This window comes from Mastigoproctus giganteus, chromosome 9 (assembly GCF_048544385.1).
Source record: "Mastigoproctus giganteus isolate SK-2022 chromosome 9, ASM4854438v1, whole genome shotgun sequence".
Taxonomy (NCBI): Eukaryota; Metazoa; Arthropoda; class Arachnida; order Uropygi; family Thelyphonidae; genus Mastigoproctus; species Mastigoproctus giganteus.
Window position 1 is genome coordinate 200,356,845 of NC_143583.1, and position 17,873 is coordinate 200,374,717.

The 17,873-nt window shown below is 39.5% G+C and overlaps 1 protein-coding gene across 1 annotated transcript in view; it reads right to left on the reverse strand.

Moving 5' to 3' along the window:
* LOC150081018 (sodium-dependent proline transporter-like) overlaps positions 1-11,806 on the reverse strand; it is a 54,058-nt gene extending 42,252 nt beyond the window's left edge. The window contains exons 1-3 of the mRNA XM_090382012.1: positions 11,532-11,806; positions 3,716-3,878; positions 2,187-2,318 (exon numbers count right to left, since the gene is read on the reverse strand). Coding sequence (XP_090238138.1) covers positions 2,187-2,318; positions 3,716-3,878; positions 11,532-11,546 — 310 coding nt within the window. The 5' untranslated portion in view covers positions 11,547-11,806. The remainder of the gene's footprint in view (positions 1-2,186; positions 2,319-3,715; positions 3,879-11,531) is intronic.
* Between the last annotated feature and the right edge of the window lie 6,067 nt (positions 11,807-17,873).

The window sequence follows — 17,873 nt, forward strand, 5'->3', positions numbered from 1 at the left end:
AAATTTAAGGCTACCAATAGGTTTTAGTATAAATTGAAAGAAAATACGATTTCAGAGGCTGTTTAAGAAAAAAATTCCTTTATTTCACACATTTATTCACAACATAAGTTATTGGTAAAGTTATGTGTGAGGTATTATCCACATTGAGCATTTAGTGTGGCCTCTTTCGTTGTTAATTACTGTTTTTTGTGGCGTGGAGATTGAAGATTATTCTTCTTTAATTCCCATGAATTCGCATCAATATTTTAATTGCTATTTGCCCTTTACAGATTGTTCAGAATGTCAGCTCAATCAGCAAAGAAACAAAAACGTTCAAATTAAGAGGGGAGTAGCAGAGAATTTCAAGAATCTTGGAGTGAAAGATAATAAAGAAGGATAATAAAGCATTGTGTTTTGAAACAGTGTAGTACCACACAAGTGTAGGTCCTACAAACAACTGTTTCAGAACACAAAATGCATAATTTTTGGTTCTGAACCACGAGGGTAGTTTTCTTAAAAGATTTATCCCCATTTTGGCACGCAATTTAGCCAATTTTGTGTTCTGGGGACGCGAGGGTAGTTTTCTTTTTTTTCCTATGAGCAGTAAATAATTAGCACAAGTATTATTAGTAAATGGCTAACTAGTAAAATAAGAAATGTTGAAAAATATCGATTCTTCTGATTCTGTGATACTTCTAAACTGCATGCCTCCTCGATCTTGCTATTTTTTAGTGTTATTCGATGAGAATTGATTATTTTCTCCTGGGTCAATCAGAATCTCAGGGGTGTAGAAGTAGTAGGGAAGACGACCAGCGCATTATTAATAGTGCATTGATAATCCTGGTAATAAATGAGTTTCCTTTATTTTTAGGTTTTAATAATGAGCGGCATCAAGATAATGAATCAGAAATTGTAGTTTCACTAAACTTGGTTTAATGAAATAATTGTAGATTTAGGAAAATGTACTTTGCGTTGTATGTTGAAGGGACTGTAACCATTCTGGCGAGCTGGGAGTTGGGTGCGTTTAATTGACATTACGATTTGATTGTGTAGTGCCATCCCACTTTTCATACCGTGCAGTGTTTTTCTATAAGTTAATATTCCTCCTCAGCCGAGTGGTCAAGCGCGAGGGTGCTTAAGTACACGTGCTTTGAGTGACTAGGGTTTGAGCCAGTGACTGCTAAATACGGGGCTGCTTCTTCCTTCCATAATCCGGACTATAGTCTCCTGTTTGCGGGATGAATAACCACAGTTGTTGGTGGTGGCGGTTTTTCACTTAATTATCTAACCCTATTTTACTTAAGCAGGAAATCCAGGTCAGAACCTTTGGTGATTATAAACTTCAGAAAAGAAGCTACAGCCCTTTAACCCAGCCGGGTTGAGAGGGTTATATCACCTTGTAGCCTTATCTGAATGGATGGAAAGTCAGAATATGCATAGTATATGAGGTCAGGCGCCACCGGTTGTTTTCCACATCAGCGCAGTCAGGATATACAATATAAGTTACGTTGTAAATTATATATACGGTGTAGAATTTCCGGAGGGACAATGACAGCGCAATATTGCTTGAGATGCAGATGCGCCTTAAAACTGATAAGGACATTGTACTGCCCATTAATGCCAGTCATCTTTCCCGTTGCCTGTTCTTCGCATAAAGCTATTTACCAACTAATCCTATATTTCTGCTTTTATAAGTTGTAAATAAGCATTTCACTATTGGCATCTCCTTATCTGATAAATTATTTTATGCATTATATGTATAGAAATACATTATTGTTACGTCTATTTTACTATCATTATTACTATGCTTATACACCGATAGTATCAGGGTCAGTGGGATGGGAAAATTTATATATGAACAGTAACATAAAAGTAGCATTGGTTGTGAACTGCAATTAAAGTTTGGAACAATCAAGCATACAATACTTTAAGTCAGGAGTACTCCGACTTTGGTTCGAGCCCCGGCCCAAAGGGATCGAAGATTTTTTAAAACTTTGCACATTTTGCAAAGGAAATTTTGCACATTTCATGCCTAACTCAAACGAATTGAGATCATCAATTTTATTTATGGGATGATCGCATAAATTAATTCATCATTTTAGAAGGTTGCGATGTCGCAAAGGCTGAGAACCCTTGACTTAAGCATTTCTCTCTCTCTCTCTCTCTCTCTCTCTCTCTCTCTCTCTCTCTCTCTCTCTGATACGTACCTGTTGCAACTGGGAAACACTTCCACACAGATACCGGTCCGAGACTCGAAAACTGTCCCAAGCACAATTCCATCATGTACATTGGCTTCCCCACCGCCAACAGAAGTATAAAATAAGGTAAAAGAAAAGCACCTAGGAAGGGAAAAAATATATAATTACGGAATATTATATGCTCGACAACTATTTTAAGAGCACCGTATTTCTGACTCACTTATTTTATTTTTTTACTGACCATTTGATGTGCTTGGGCCTAAGTAATAAATTTTCGATTTATTGTCAGATAGAATCGTGCGATTTCTTATGAAACCATGGTAGAAATTATGTAAATAACAGCGTTGAAAATGGTGGCCATTCTTTCACGAGTAGTGTACAAGAAGGATCTCTTTCTACTTCGGTCTGCAGTCAGGTGAGCTGAGGGCCGGCCCTCAGCTCACCTGATTAGGGTATACAATACAAATGATGTTAGAAATATAGGGTCCTTCTCGATGGCCTTGATCCTTTTGAACTCAGCTACTCAGAAAAGACTCCAAGAACGCCAAGGGTGCAAGAGATGTGAGCAGTCGTATCGGGGGCCATGCCTAAAGGAGTTAAAATTTCCACAAATATTTGTACATAGCATTCGTCTTCGTAAGCCCTTTCGCATAAAGGTGGGAACGCTTCTAGTTTTCTTGAATTTATTTATGCACACGTTTGATGGTAGATCTGTACATTAATTGTATTTTTCTGCAGCTTTTTTCCCTGATGGTTTCATAATTATTATTTCTAATATACTGATGTTATGTTAAGGAGTCCTTATGTGCTGTGATCTAATGACTAGATCCTTTCCTTTCTTAGGCAATTTTTTAAAGCTCATAATTTAGTAATTTTTAAATTTATAATTTCTTTAAGTTATTAAAATTTCATAACTACTATGTACGTGGTGAAACTTTCAACAAACTAAGCGGATTACTATGAGGTGAGTGCTGAAAATTAAGCTAAACTATATCTACGATCTATTTCTAATATTTCAAGTTATATATACTTCGCTGTAGAATGTACTTAATGATCTGAAAACGCCAAAGACCTTAACTTCTTTTTGAATACAAGATATATCCGCAACAAACCATGCCAGTAAAAAAACTAAATATATATATACATAAGAATTAAATTTAAAAAAATAAGAAACCCATAAAAATTTCTCGTGTCATTGATGGGATTCGAACATGAATCTTTTCCCATTCGTGTTGTGGAGGAGGACAGTGGTTACCACCAGCGTGTTACCCACGAAGGCGAGCCTGGATGCAAACATTAAAATACCTTTTGTGCACATTATATGAAACGGCCTCAGTAATAGTACCTTCAAAAGGTCTCATTGATACTGTTCGTATTTTCTGCCCTTGAGGGACAGAGCCTATCTTCACCTTGTCCATCCGCATGTAACAATGTCAAGTTGTTACATGCGGTCAACTGGCGCCTGAAGTGTAGTGCATTGCGTACATTAATTAACTTATTTTTTTACTTTAAATATATAATTTTAAGTGGTCGCCTACCTCCACCATTTTCGTATGCTACGTACGGAAATCGCCAGATATTTCCAAGTCCAACAGAATAGCCAACGCACGACAGTATAAACTCGGTCTTGCTTCCCCATTTTTCTCTTTCTGGTTCATCCTCTGCTTCCTTTGCACTCACTTCGGGAGGAGAATGGTTCTGCTGTGGAAAAGAGAATTAAGAAACTACGTAAGGGATTTACAATAACAAGAATAGTTCGATTGAGAGTTGAGGAACAAAAATAAGGTCACTCTGAGATTCGGTTTCTCTTTGATAAAGTTCAATGCCTCTCATTGAATGAAGCATTTCGCGGTTGCAAAAAGAAATGAGACAGACTGCAATTACAAGTGTTCTCAAAAGTGCTTTGTTACGGACACATTTAACAACATACAATTATGTGGATAAAATAAATTCTTTGCATTGTCGATTCTTCAACAGTTCCCTAACTTCGCAGTTCCATTAAATTCACGAGTTTGTCAGAATTTTTTTCCTGTATGCTCATGAATACAGAACGTATCCAATCAATATTCAGAGAGTTCAGCACGTCCACCGTATTTGCAGGGAGGAGTTTCTTCAAGCTGTTAACGTTGTTCAAGTTGTATCGCGGGGAAGGTACGCGACTCGTTAACCAGAAGTGATGCCATCTAAGGCGGGATGGTCAACCCCTTCCTGTGTATATCTTAGCTAAGGTGGAATTTAACGGCAGTGATCGTACCTGCTTTGCTCTAGCTCTTAGAAAACCACTTTTTCATTGGTGGAGATGGTCTGCTCTTTTTGCCTTCTTCTCTTCATTATAGGACAATCAAACTGTTTACTGGAAATATAGTTTAGGCGTACCTTGCTGTGCACAATACCATCCACGGCTACAAGTCAGGGGTTACTTCTATCTAATCACCGACCAGACGGCAGTTACATTTATTTTAATATAAAACTTCGCACTGTTTAAAATAATACCACTGTCTAAATTAGACACAATTAAAATTTAAAAAAACTATAAACCGATCACATTCGTATAAATCAGTGTGGCATTAAGGGCACGTTACTGCTGTGGATAAAGGGATGGTTGAGTGGTAGAAGACAGAGAATGGTAATCAATGGACACTGCTCTTCGTAGACTAATGTTATTAGTGTAGTACCCCAGAGTTCGATGTTGGGCCCCTTGTTTGTCTTCTATATTTATCGATGTTATTGATGAAGGTATATCAGTGTTAATGTTCAAGTTTGCAGACGATATAAAGGTTGGCAGGGTGGTTAATGACAGGAATGACGGTACGCTAAACAGGATCTAGAAAAATGAGGCAGATGGTCTGAGAAATTATAATGCAAAGTACTGAATTATGGGTAGCACTAAACTCTACACTCACGGTAGAGGAAAATGAACGAGACCATGGAGTAATTGTGCAGTCAGATAAAGTTTTTGAGCAATGAAGACATGCTGCTAGAACAGCTCATGGGGTTTTTGCATTAGCAGGGACAAGTGATGCAAGAAAGCAAGCTTATACAGAATCAAAGAAAAGAAAAAAAAAAAACACGACACTTTCCATTTCACCTATTTATTCTCTACAATAGTTTGTCTATTTCTTCTTTGAATTTATTTAAACTATCAACTTCCTCAACGACAGATGGAAGTTTTTTCCAACAACCAACCACCCGTTAGCTAAAGGCAACCTTCCGCACATCTATTCTGCAACCGTCCTTTCTTAGTTTGAATCTGTGCTCTCTCATGTGTGTACTCTGAGCAAGAAGAGTCCCATTAGCATTCAGCTTGCTCAATCCATGCAAAGCCATGAATACCTTAATCAGATCACTGCGCAGGTGCCTAGCCTCCAGACACTGCAATTTGTAGAAATGAAGCCTTTCTTGCTAAGAGAACCCGTTTGTACCTCTCACCAATCTCGTTGCGCTTCTCTGTACTAGTTCTAGCAGCTCCATATCCTTCTAAAATGAGGCCTCCAGACTTGTATGTAGACTCAAGATGTGGCTTGACCATTGTTTTATATAGAATGGGACAATCACCTTATCCCTGCTAGCAGAGTTCCTGTATATCAATCACAAAACACCATGAGCAATCCTGGCAGCCTGTCTGCATTGCTTAGAGAACTTCATATATGACTGCACAAATACCACCAGGGTATTTTCCACTGCCCCGAGTGTAGTACACACAGTTGGTATGTTACTGTGAAGTTACTGCTACCCATCTGCAGTACTTTGCATTTATCAATGATAAACTTCAATTTCATTTCTCAACCCATTAGCATAACTTTTCCAGATCGTGTTGCAGTAGTATACTTTCATTACTGTCATCATTAACCACTCTGCCAAGCTTTGTATCATCTGCAAACTTGGACATTAAGCCTGATATTCCTTCATCAATATCATTGATAAAACACAGCATGGGCCCAACACCGAAACATTGGGGAATCCACAAATGACATTAGCAGATGAGGAGCAATGTTCATTGATTACTACTCTGTCTTCTCCCACTCAACCATCCTTTTATCCATAACAGCAACTTGTTCCAATATGTACAGCAGACTTTTATGTGTAACAGTATCAAAAGCTTTCCTGAAATCCAAGTATATGATATTAAAAGTTATTTTTGCATCCATTTCCTTTGTAATCACATCGCGGTATCCAATCAAATTGGTCAAACAAGATTTCCCCTTAACCAACCCATGCTGTGTTTGAAATATAATTGCGGCCTTGTCTAGATGATTCTGCATCACTTTAACCAGTGACTCCATTATTTTCCCTGGAACAAAAGTTAAACCAACAGGTCTGTAATTACTCGTGTCACTCTTTGAACCCCTTTGTGAATATGGGATGCTCTCATACATCTCCAATCCACTGAAGTCTGATGAATCCAGGGATGCTCTCATAATTATAGCTAAAGGTTTGCTTACTTCCTTCGCTTCCTCCCTTAATATAACTCGATAAATCCATTCCACCCCAGGTGCTTTTCTTATGTTTAACTGAAACAATTTCTCTTCCAGTTATTATAAAATCATTTAGTTCTGTGTTAGAGATTTATATCTACCATAGGCTTCTGTGTCGCCCGATAATTTATATGCATCCCATGCACTTTTCTTCTGTGCCACGAGTTTCATCAGTTCATCTGACATTCATTTAGGTATGGATTTCTGAGTCGGATGAAAAGCCTTCTAGCTTTTATGATTATTTTCTTGAACGCTTCCGATTTAGAATTTTCTGATTGTAACATCACTAGTTGGTTCCACAGTATAGAACTTAAAAACTATCTGAGACCACTGTAGTCACCTTTACAAAAGCAAAAACCGTTTACCCCTAATGGTAGTTACATCTTTAAGTAAATCCCAAATCAATACACTGTGATCACTACCACCTAGTGGTACTTTTATCTGCAGATTCCTAATGCATGATTAATCACTACCGAAAATCTGATTAAGAGTATTACTCCCTCTGGCTGCCCCTCGAACATGCTGATGTAGAAAACAATCATCCAATAAATAAACAAAAGTGTTGCTTGGCTGCCAGTAACCAACCCACAAATTTCAGTCAATATCAGTAAATTTAAAATCCCTCATTATAGGACAGTCTGATTTGCTGGTCCACTTTATTTCTCTGTACATTTGTTTGTTGTACATATGCCGTGCTGTGTGTCTTATGCCTGTTAATTGCGTGTGTTCTTTGGTAGATTTGTCTGTTTTTGCTGAACGAAAAACCCCAGTTTCTAGGGGGAAAAACCTTGTTATGTACGCTTGAGACCGACTAACTCAGCCACGGAGTGAAAAAAGCACATTAAAGTTCCTCATGTCATCGACGAGATTCGAACCCGGGCCTTTTCTACCCGGTGTGGGGAAGACGGTGATGATATCACTGTGCTACACGCGCAGTGATATCAGCCTAGAGACCTTGATGTAATCATGAAGGTCTCTAGGCCTCAAGCACAATCCTGCTGTCCTTTTTGTTTTCCCAGTGCTTTTATCTCACCAAATTAACTCAACTTTGCACTGGCTACCCATGTCGACTGGATGCACTGCCTTCGATTTTATGTGCTTCTTAACTAAGAGCATAACCTCCCCCGCACTCCTATCGTTCTGTACACATTGTACTCCCCTAATCCAAATTCTGCATCCCTTATACCTGAATGAGAGAACATTTCTGAAGTCCCAACGATGTCTGCATTTGATGTCTTGACCAGTACTGCAAACTCATCAAATTTATTAAACTTTCTCGCAGCATGTGTGTACATGTAAAAACCCCGTACACTTGTTTTTCTTAGCGTGACTAAGAGTAAGAACGGCAATGTATTTACTTGTTTCATGATGACTCACAGCATTTCTTGAAATTCCCAATACTTTGCTTTCAAAATTGCTGCTCATTCCAGTAGAATCAGTGCAAGAATCACTTTCACCTCTGGCTTAATCTGTTAGTCTGTGTATCCCCAAGCTGACAGTTTTTCGACTCACCTAACACTGCCTCGATAGCATCAGCAAATATTCTCGCAACCTTTCCGTTTCAGTGTATCCCATCCCTGTAGAAGCGTATCTGATAAATTTGTGAAACCTATAAACTAAGCAGAAATAGGTTTACCCACTTTTCTGCCCATCTCGTGCTGAACTTTTGGTAAACACTTCACTTCAGCATAGTACAGAAGTTTTTAATGAAATGAGTTCATTACCTAACTTGTTCAAAGCCATTCCATGTTTTCTGTTTCCTCTTCCTTTGTTTACATCACTTCTATGAAATTTCGTAAACAAAAAATGTTTCCAACAGTCTTTATTCTATTTAGATAATCTCATTTTTTGAGGTTTGTAATGAACAAATAACCTCACAAAATGTTGCCAAATAATTACACTAGTTTACAAATTTAAGTTTGTTCACTGGTATTTGAATTTCCATAGGTCCTACTGCCGAAATATGTTGCTATGATTTCAAACATGACTTAGATTTTTTTCTATCACATCCAGATACATCACAATTTAAGAAATAAAAAAGTATTGTTTTTTATGAAAGTATATAACTTTATTGTAATGACAAATTGATAGGATTACATTTTCATATATCAAAAAATACTTAAATACTAACAAGTATTAATCAAAATTCTGAAACTTTCATTAATCAGACCTTCGTCTCTGTTTGAAAAGAACGTTTAATCGTTTTTCTTTTATGTAGAGTGCCAGGTTTCTCTCTTTTTAAACACAGCAGTAGTCGGCCATCATGCTTATATTCCACCTTCCCTGGTACCTCTGCTCCATTTCCTTTATGTCCTGATGGAATCTCTCCCCTTGCTCTTCGCTCATCTGCGCAAGAATGCACAAAGATTGTGCAATGCTCAAGGGGTAGAATTTTTTCAGCCTGGACTGTACTTGTTAACAGGAGAGATTGCTTCTACAGGGATGGGATACACTTAAATAGAAAGGGTGCAAGAATATTTGCTGATGCTATCGAGGCAGTGTTAGGTGGGTCGGAAAACTGCTAGCTTGGGGGGAGACAAAGACTAATGGATTAACAGTAGCCACTGGCAGAGGTGAAAGAGATTCTTGCACTGCTTCCATTGGAATGAGCAGCAGCCTGGAAAACAAGATGCAGGGTATTTCACAGACTGCTGGGAGTTATTGCGGTACAAGAAAACACATGGGTTGTGTTAGGGTAGTTAAGAAAAGGAACAGGTGCAGGTATACTTGCGTGTGCACCAATGCTAAGAGTTTGGTAAATAAACTTGATGAATTTCAAGAAGGATGTAGAGCTGTTGGAACGAGTACAGAGAAAGGCAACAAGATTAGTGAATGGAACAAAGGGGTGCTCTTACGAAGAAAGGCTTAAGTTTTGAAAATTACAGTGTCTGGAGACTAGGCACCTGAGAGGTGATGTGATTGAGGTGTATAAAGCCTTGAATGGTTTTAGCATGCTCAATGCTGATGGAATTCTTCCTCTTGCTCAGAATAATCATTTGAGAGGGCATAAATTCAAATTGAGGAAAGACAGATGTAGGATAGATGTGGGAAGTTTGCCTTTAGCCAGCGGGTAGTTGGTTGGTGGAACAGACTTCCATACTTTGTTGTGGAAGTTGGTAGCCTAAGTAAATTTAAGGCTGAGCTGGACAGGTACTTGGAACGAACGGAGGGGTGAAATGGGAGCGTGTTTTTTTTTTTTTTTTTTTTGACTGATGCTGCATAAGCTTGCTTTCTTGCATCATATTCCTCTACTAATGCTAATAATGCTAATTTTAGGGTAAAAAATTAAGATGGGCGTGCAAAAAGTGAATTTTGATACTCATATTGCAAAACTTTTCGAGCATATTTTGAACAATTTTCTCATAATCCTGTGATTTATGATTTCCTAGAAAGTTTTCCATTACACTTTTAAAAGCAATCCAGGCTTCCCTTTCAACGCCAGTTATAGTAGTTTCAAACTGACCGTCTAAAACCAATTTTCTAATTTGGGGACCAATGAAGATTCCTCCAAGTTTTTCGTCAGATAAACCGGGAAGTTTACTGTGAAGCAATTGCCATCCTTATTCAATGCTTTAACAAATTGCTTCATTATGCCTAACTTGATATGCAGTGGAGGTAAAAGTATTTTATCTGGCTTCAGCAAACTTTCGTGCACGATATTTTTTGACCCCCCGGTGTTAGATTGTGTCTCCGGGGCCATTGCTTCTTTGTCCAATGCAGCGCTTTAGCTCTGCTGTCCCATTCACAAATAATGCGCGGCATTTTAGTGTACCCACACTGTTGCCCTAACGACATACACAATACTTTGAAGTCTCCACATAGTTGCCATTCATGATCTTGATATTTAATTTTCTCCAGAAGCAACTTGTCATAAGTTTCTTTTAAGTAGACTGAATGAGCAACTGCCACAGATGTGTACTTATCTCCATTATACAAAGAGCACCTTTTAAACTAGTCTTAGAAGAGTCTATAAATAGTCTCCATTCACTAGGAACATATGATGGAGCTCCTAAGACACTTATTAAACCAGCGATATCACTGCAATATACGAGAGGACCTTTTTGTGAAAAATACTGTATAAACTCCCTTTCACGATTTCTGTACCAGGAAAGTGATGTGTCTGGAGTAAGTAAGTTCTTCGCTCGAAGTCTAGATCCCAGAATTTCAGCAGCATACTTTGGAAGACCTAAGTCCCTTACTAAATCGTTCAGTTCGACTTGCGTGAATTGCTGTGGAGTTAAAATTTTTCTGGTTGATAACATTCCTCTTCACTAACCTCTTTAGCTTCTGCTTCGGTGGAAAAAGATGTGGACTTAAGTTTCTGGTGGAGGTTTTACAGTGAGATCAGGTCCATGCGGAACTGATCCATGCATTTAGCTCAAACCCCAGATACACTGTAAACCAGCGTTATCAGACTATTCCTGAAATTCTCGTTTCACATTAGAGTTTCACAAATTTCTGAAATACTGCTGTTGACCAATGGTAGAAAAATGGGACAGCGATAAAATTTGTGAACAGCGAAATTATAAATAAGGTGTCAGTGAAACGGTGAAGTGGTACGCTTCACTCACCAAATTCTAAAAGTAAAATTCAAATGGAAAACAGGAAGAACAGAGTTTTAATATTTTATTCCAAGAAATAAATACTTTTTTGGAACAGAATTATGCATTGCAGAATGATATATAAAAATACGGATATCTTTTCGTTATTCAGCAAACGAAAAACAAATATTCATATATGCTCCATGAGAGAAATATAACAACAGTAAGCCCAGAGCTGGGGCCGCGACAGTTATCCCGTTATTTGCAGTCCCATCAATTAGACACTTTTAATCCCACTGGAGAATCAAATTACGAGCATAAGAATTTTAAACACTTACCGACAGATCCGCCATACTTGTTGTTTCTCAAAGAACTGTTAAGGTAAACGTTGCTCCATCCGTTTGTGATTTTCTTCCTGTACCTAGCACAAACGGTCGTCGTTTGATTATATGCTGATGTCATTTATGTTTGTTATTATACTCCATCTTGAATAAGAGATGTGTCAACTTGAGCCATCATGCACGCTAATAACACTACTATTACTGGCGTCCTGCAATAAAATCTATCAAGCGAAACTCAGCAAGATGTTTTATCCATGTCATGGCTCAAGATGTAGACGCCCAGACTTGTACAGAACAGCTAACTTCAAAAGCCATTCAGCGAGTGAATGAACTACTAAAAGAAGAAACAAATTATATTCTCCAACATACAACTCCTAATTTATGGTCTCTTGTAAGGGTCTTCCTGCAAAGGTGTTTAGCGAAGTGACTTCCAGCGTGGAGTCATCATAGGATGCCTTATTTGCAATAAATCCACTCTGCTATTGCAGCAAAACTGTAACACCACCCTAGATAAACACTGACTGACGTAATCACCTAATCGAAACGTCAACGTGCTACCACAGCTGAAAAAGTACTCGGGTTATGCTGCAGAAATTGACAGTACATCCTATACACTCCTCATGGAGTGTATAGGATGTACATATAGTGCACCAGCCAAGTCAACACTATTCATTGAGTGCTGTGATGTTTGGTTTGTGTGTTGCAACTCTTCCATAAAATCCGATGACATACAGCTGCTTACGTACCGTCCTTTGACTTACCTGATTCCTGATTGACAGTATTTGATGAAGACTACCGGATGATTCGTCTCTCTGTAACACAGCATTTCAACTTGTCAGGGACCAATTATAGCGATCCGATGGCAGATGTGAGGAGAGCATTATTTACCAGAGTGTGTTGTCCCAACTGTAAAGTTTAGTAGAGGTGCTTTAACTGTCTAGGTTTAGTTTTGGCTTGGACTTTTAGCCACCTTTGCTTGAACAACGAATGATACGCTGCATATTGGCGTTGTGAACAATTCTCTTCTTCTGGTTTAAAGAGATGGATGTGCAAAAGCTTTATTGGCTTAACCAGAGTCGGAACTTTAACCTCTTTGAACACCTTTGGGTTGAACGTTAGCTTCGGGTCAGGCTAACTCGCCCTCAATAAGTTGAGTTGACCTCTGTGTGGAAAGTAAAAGGAGGCAAAATACCGCCTTGTTATCAAAACTTGGTTAGAAGTCCGCCCGTGGCCTTAATCACATGTGTGATTATAGCATGTGATTAAGGTTACAGGCTGGTCGACACTTATCAAATATTATATCAATAAAAGATTCCTTGAAACATGCAGATATCTGGTTATTTTTTAATTCCTCCATTCTAGCTTAGTCTGCACGATACATCGTCCTCTGCCATTCGTTTGGAAAGGTTTGTGTTCGATTTCCGTCGACGACTGGAGGAATTTTTAATGTTCTGTTAAGTCCAGGTTGCAGCTAGCCTATCTGAAGTCGAGGGAGTATGGTCCTCCCGGCAAATTGGACAGTAAGCTTACACTTCTATAGACAAAATTTGACGGATATGAACGACAAGCTCAAGTGCAGTTAAAATAATAATTTAATTTTAAATTGTTTTGATTTTAATTGCATGCTTCACTGATAACGTAATTATAATCAACGTCGTCTTCCACTGTGTGCAACTGGTCTGGGTTCAAATGCAGAAAACGATGCCAGGAACGTTTGTGACATGGTTGAGTTACTCAATGTCTAGCGAGGCTATAATGGTTTTTTCTCCCGGAAACTGGGGTTTATTCGTCCACAAAATAAACGAAATTCTATACCTATATCATACTGGACGTACGAGCTACTTGCAGGGTAAACAGAAATTGAAAAAATATAAAATACATTAAAAATAGTGTCCACTCTTTAATTGGTTCTTCCCTCTGGGGGGAAACACCCGAGTTTCCAGAAAATCTAGAAATTCAGGGAACTTCGTCTGAGGCAGACTAGGTTAGCTACGTGAACAGAGCTGATAGAAGTTAATACAGTCGAGATGGCATCCAAGCTCAGGCCTTTACCACACGCTATGGTTGACAGTGACAGTAAAGAGTGCTTACCACGAGGGCAGCCTTTGGCCAAGACCCTGTTCCAGTAGATATAGGAGGATGTTAACCTAGATGGGACTTACCTACAATTGTCTGACAATTATAGTATTGTAATTCGACCTCAATCTAGGTAAGTTGAGTGGCTACCCTCTTTTTGTCTTAGTCACTCTTTCGACTCTTTCTCGTGAATCTTGGTTATTGTAGATTGGGACCATTGGTCTTTCAAGGAAACCTTTGCTAAAACCATGTATCCCTCCCACCTTAATTTCGTACACTGGTAATAACCTCCCTCAAAGAGCAAAATAATATTCTCGTGAAAAAACGAACATAAATACGAGGGGTTTCCGAAAAGTAAGGTAACACATTTTTTTTTTCTTAATAATGGTGAAAGGGAATGAGATTTGCAAAACTTAAGCCTTTCTTCGTAAGAGCAAGATAGATCAATAATGTTCAAAAAGACCGCCAGTGCAACGTTGCGGTGCTGCTGCCTCACAGCAGATTCCAAGGAGTCCAAAGATTACAAAATGGCAGCTACCGTGCGAGCTTGGTCGAAAACAGGTGTCCGTGAAGTTATTCGCTTTTTGCAGGCAAAAGGGTCTTCACCAAATGACATTCACCGTGAACTGGTTGCTGTGTATGGCGAAAAGGTGATGACAAAGAAGCAGGTGTGTTTTTGGTGAAATGGCCGTGTTGACATTGAAGATCGACATCATGGCCTTCATCGAGCAAGACAGAAGACAACATTTCGCGTATTAAGGGAATCGTTCTTGAAAACAGGCGAGTGAAACTGCGTGAAATTGCACAAATGGTGAACGTGAGTAAGTCGACTGTTCACGATATGCTTGGCTTTCGAAAGGTGTGCTGCCGCTGGGTGCCCCGACAATTGTCAGAGGAGGACAAAGCAAAACGCATGGGGATGTGTCTGGAGAACTTGTTTCAATACAGCGACGAAGGAGAAGATTTGCTCGCTCGCATTGTCACAGCAGACGAAACGTGGATTCATCGCTTTACCCCGGAGCGCAAACAAGACTCCATGACCTGGAAACATCCGCAATCTCCTGTGCCCAAAAAATTCACAACTATTCCCAGTGTCCGAAAAGTCATGCCCACAGTGTTCTGGGATCGCCAAGGCGTTCTGTTGGTGGATTTTTTTTGCCGAAAAGAGGAACAATCAATGCACAGCTTTACTATGCAACGTTGGAAAAAAGTGAAAGCCAACATTCGACACAAACGACCAGGACTCCTGACATACAACGTGATTTTGTTGCACGACAACACAACTCCGCACAATGCCTAGACCACTCGTGAGTGGTTGCGCCTGAATCGTTGGAAAACTCTGTCACATATCCCCTACAGCCCAGACTTAGCACCTCCAGACTTCCATTTGTTCGGCCTTCTGAAAAACACCTTTTAGGAAAGCATTTCACCACGGATGAGGAAGTTCGTCGGGCGGTGCGATTTTGGTTACTGCGTGTGGGCACGGACTTCTTCAGTACTGGTATTGGTAAACTGATCCATCGTTGGGAAAAGTGCATAAATAAAACTGGAAAGTTTGTGGAGAAGTAGCATTAGCATTAGTAGAGGCATATGATGCAAGAAAACAAGCTTATGCAGCATTAGCCAAAAAAAAAAAAAAAAAAAAAAACCTTCCACCTCACCCCTCCGTTCGTTCGAAATACCTGCCCAGCTGAGCCTTATATTTATTTGGGCTATCAACTTCCACTACAAGGGATGGAAGTCTGTTCCACCAACCAACTACCCGCTGGCTAAAGGCAAATTTCCGCACATCTATCCTACATCTGTCTTTCCTCAATTTGAATTTATGCCTTCTCAGGTGATTATTCTGAGCAAGAGGAAGAATCCCATCAGCATTGAGCATGCTCAAACCATTCAAGGCTTTATACACCTCTATCAGATCACCTCGCTGGTGCCTAGTCTCCAGACACTGTAATTTGCAAAACTTAAGCCTTTTCTTCGTAAGAGCAACCCTTTGTTCCATTCACTAATCATGTTGCCCTTCTCTGTACTCGTTCCAGCAGCTCTGCATCCTTCTTGAAATGAGGCCTCCAGACCTGTATACAGTAGTCAAGATGTGGCCTGAGCATTACCTTATACAAGGGAATAATCACCTCCTTATCCGTGCTAGAAAAATTCCTGTATATCATTGATAAGTCACCAAGAGCTACTCTTGCAGCCCGTCTGCACTGATCAGAGAACTTCATATCTGCCTGCACAATTGCCCCAAGGTCCTTTTCATTGTCTATGGTACTACACTGTCAGTGTAGTACCACAGAGTTGATACGTTGGTCTGGGGTTGCTGCTTCCCATATGTAGTACTTTACGTTTGTCAATGTTCAACTTCATTTGCCACCTCTCAGCCCATCCGCTCAACCCTTCCAGATCCTGTTGCAGCAGCATAGCATCAGTAGTGTCCTTAACAACCCTGCCAACCTTTGTATCGTCTTCAAACTTGGACATTAAGCTTGACATACCATCATCAATATTATTTATAAATGCAGAAAACAATAATGGACCCAACACTGAACCCTGAGGGACTCCACTAATAACATTAGTCCACGTTGAGCAGTGTCCATTGATTACCACTCTCTGTCTTCTCCCGCTCAACCACCCTTTTATCCATAGCAGCAATTTGCCTCCAATGCCACTCTGCTCCAATTTGTGCAGCAGTCTTCCATGTGCAACAGTATCAAAAGCCTTTCTAAGATCCAAGTATATAACATCAAAGTTATTCCCTGCATCCAGTTCTTTTGTGACTGCATCATAGTATCCAATCAAATTGGTCAGGCAAGACTTCCCCTTAACAAAACTATGCTGTGTCCGAGCTATAACTGAAGTTTTGTCTAGATGATCCTGCAGTGCTTCTTTAACAAGTGCCTTCATTAATTTTCCTGGAACAGAAGTTAAATTTATAGGTCTATAATTACTTGTGTCAGTCTTTGTCCTCCTTTGTGAATTGGGGTCACATTTGCACATCTCCAGGCTATGGGTGACTCTCCTGAATCCAAGGAAGCTCTCATAATTATGGCTAAGGGTTTGCTTACTTCCTTTGCTGCCGCCTTTAATATAACTGAATAGATCCCATCCACCCCAGGTGCCTTTCTTGTGTTTATCTTCAACAATTTCTCCTCCACTTTACTCTCAGTTATTACAAGATTCTCTAGCTTACTGCTAGAGTTGAATACACCTCTGGCTTTCCCCTCGCTAAATAACTCCTCATGTGTGAATGTCGATGCAAAATATTCATTTAGTTTGGACCAATCTGATTCATCCCCTTCCTTCTAGAGTTTACATAAGTAAAGAACTCTTTGCTGTTTTTCTTTGCATCCCTTGCCAAAGATTTCTCGTAATCTGCCTTCGCCTGCCGAACCTCCTTTGTAATTTGGTTACAGACCAGCTTATATCTATCATACTAGCATAGGCTTCTGTGTCACGTGTTAATTTATATGTATCACATGCATTTTTCTTCTCTGTCACATGTCTCATTAGTTCATCTGATATCCATTTAGGCCTAAACCTTGAACAATAGTTCTTAGTCGGTATGTAAAGCCTAGTAGCTTCCAAGATTAATTCTTTGAATGCTTCCCATTTTGAATTTGCTGTTGGTAACATCTTCAGTTGGTCCCACTGTGTAGAATTTAAATACTGTCTGAGACCATCGTAGTCGCCTTTACGAAAGCAATAACCCTTCCCTTTACCCCTGATGGTAGTTATCTCTTTGAGTAAATTCCACTTCAGCACACTGTGATCACTGCCACCTAGTGGTTCCTTTATCTGCAGATTCTTAATGCACGAAGAATCACTACTGATAATCAAATCAAAAGTATTACTCCCTCTAGTTGCCTCCCGAACATGCTGCTGCAGAAAACAATCATCCAATAAATCCACAAAAGCCTTGCTAGTGTGTGAGTGACCAGCCCCCAAATTCCAGTCAGTATCTGAGAAATTAAAATCCCCCATTATAAGACTCTCTGATTTAGTGGCCCACTCTATTTCCCTGTACAGTTTCTTATTATACTCATCAGAGTCATTAGGCCTATAGCACACTCCTACTCTCAATTTTGATTTCCCTATGCTCATGTCACACCAAACTGACTCGACACTGCACTGTCCAGCGATGTCGATTGGCTTCACTTCCTTGGATTGTATGTGTTTCTTAACTAATAGCATAACCCCTCCTCCCTTCCTATCCTTCCTGTACACATTGTACTCCCCAAATTCCAGTTCTGTATTCCTCATATC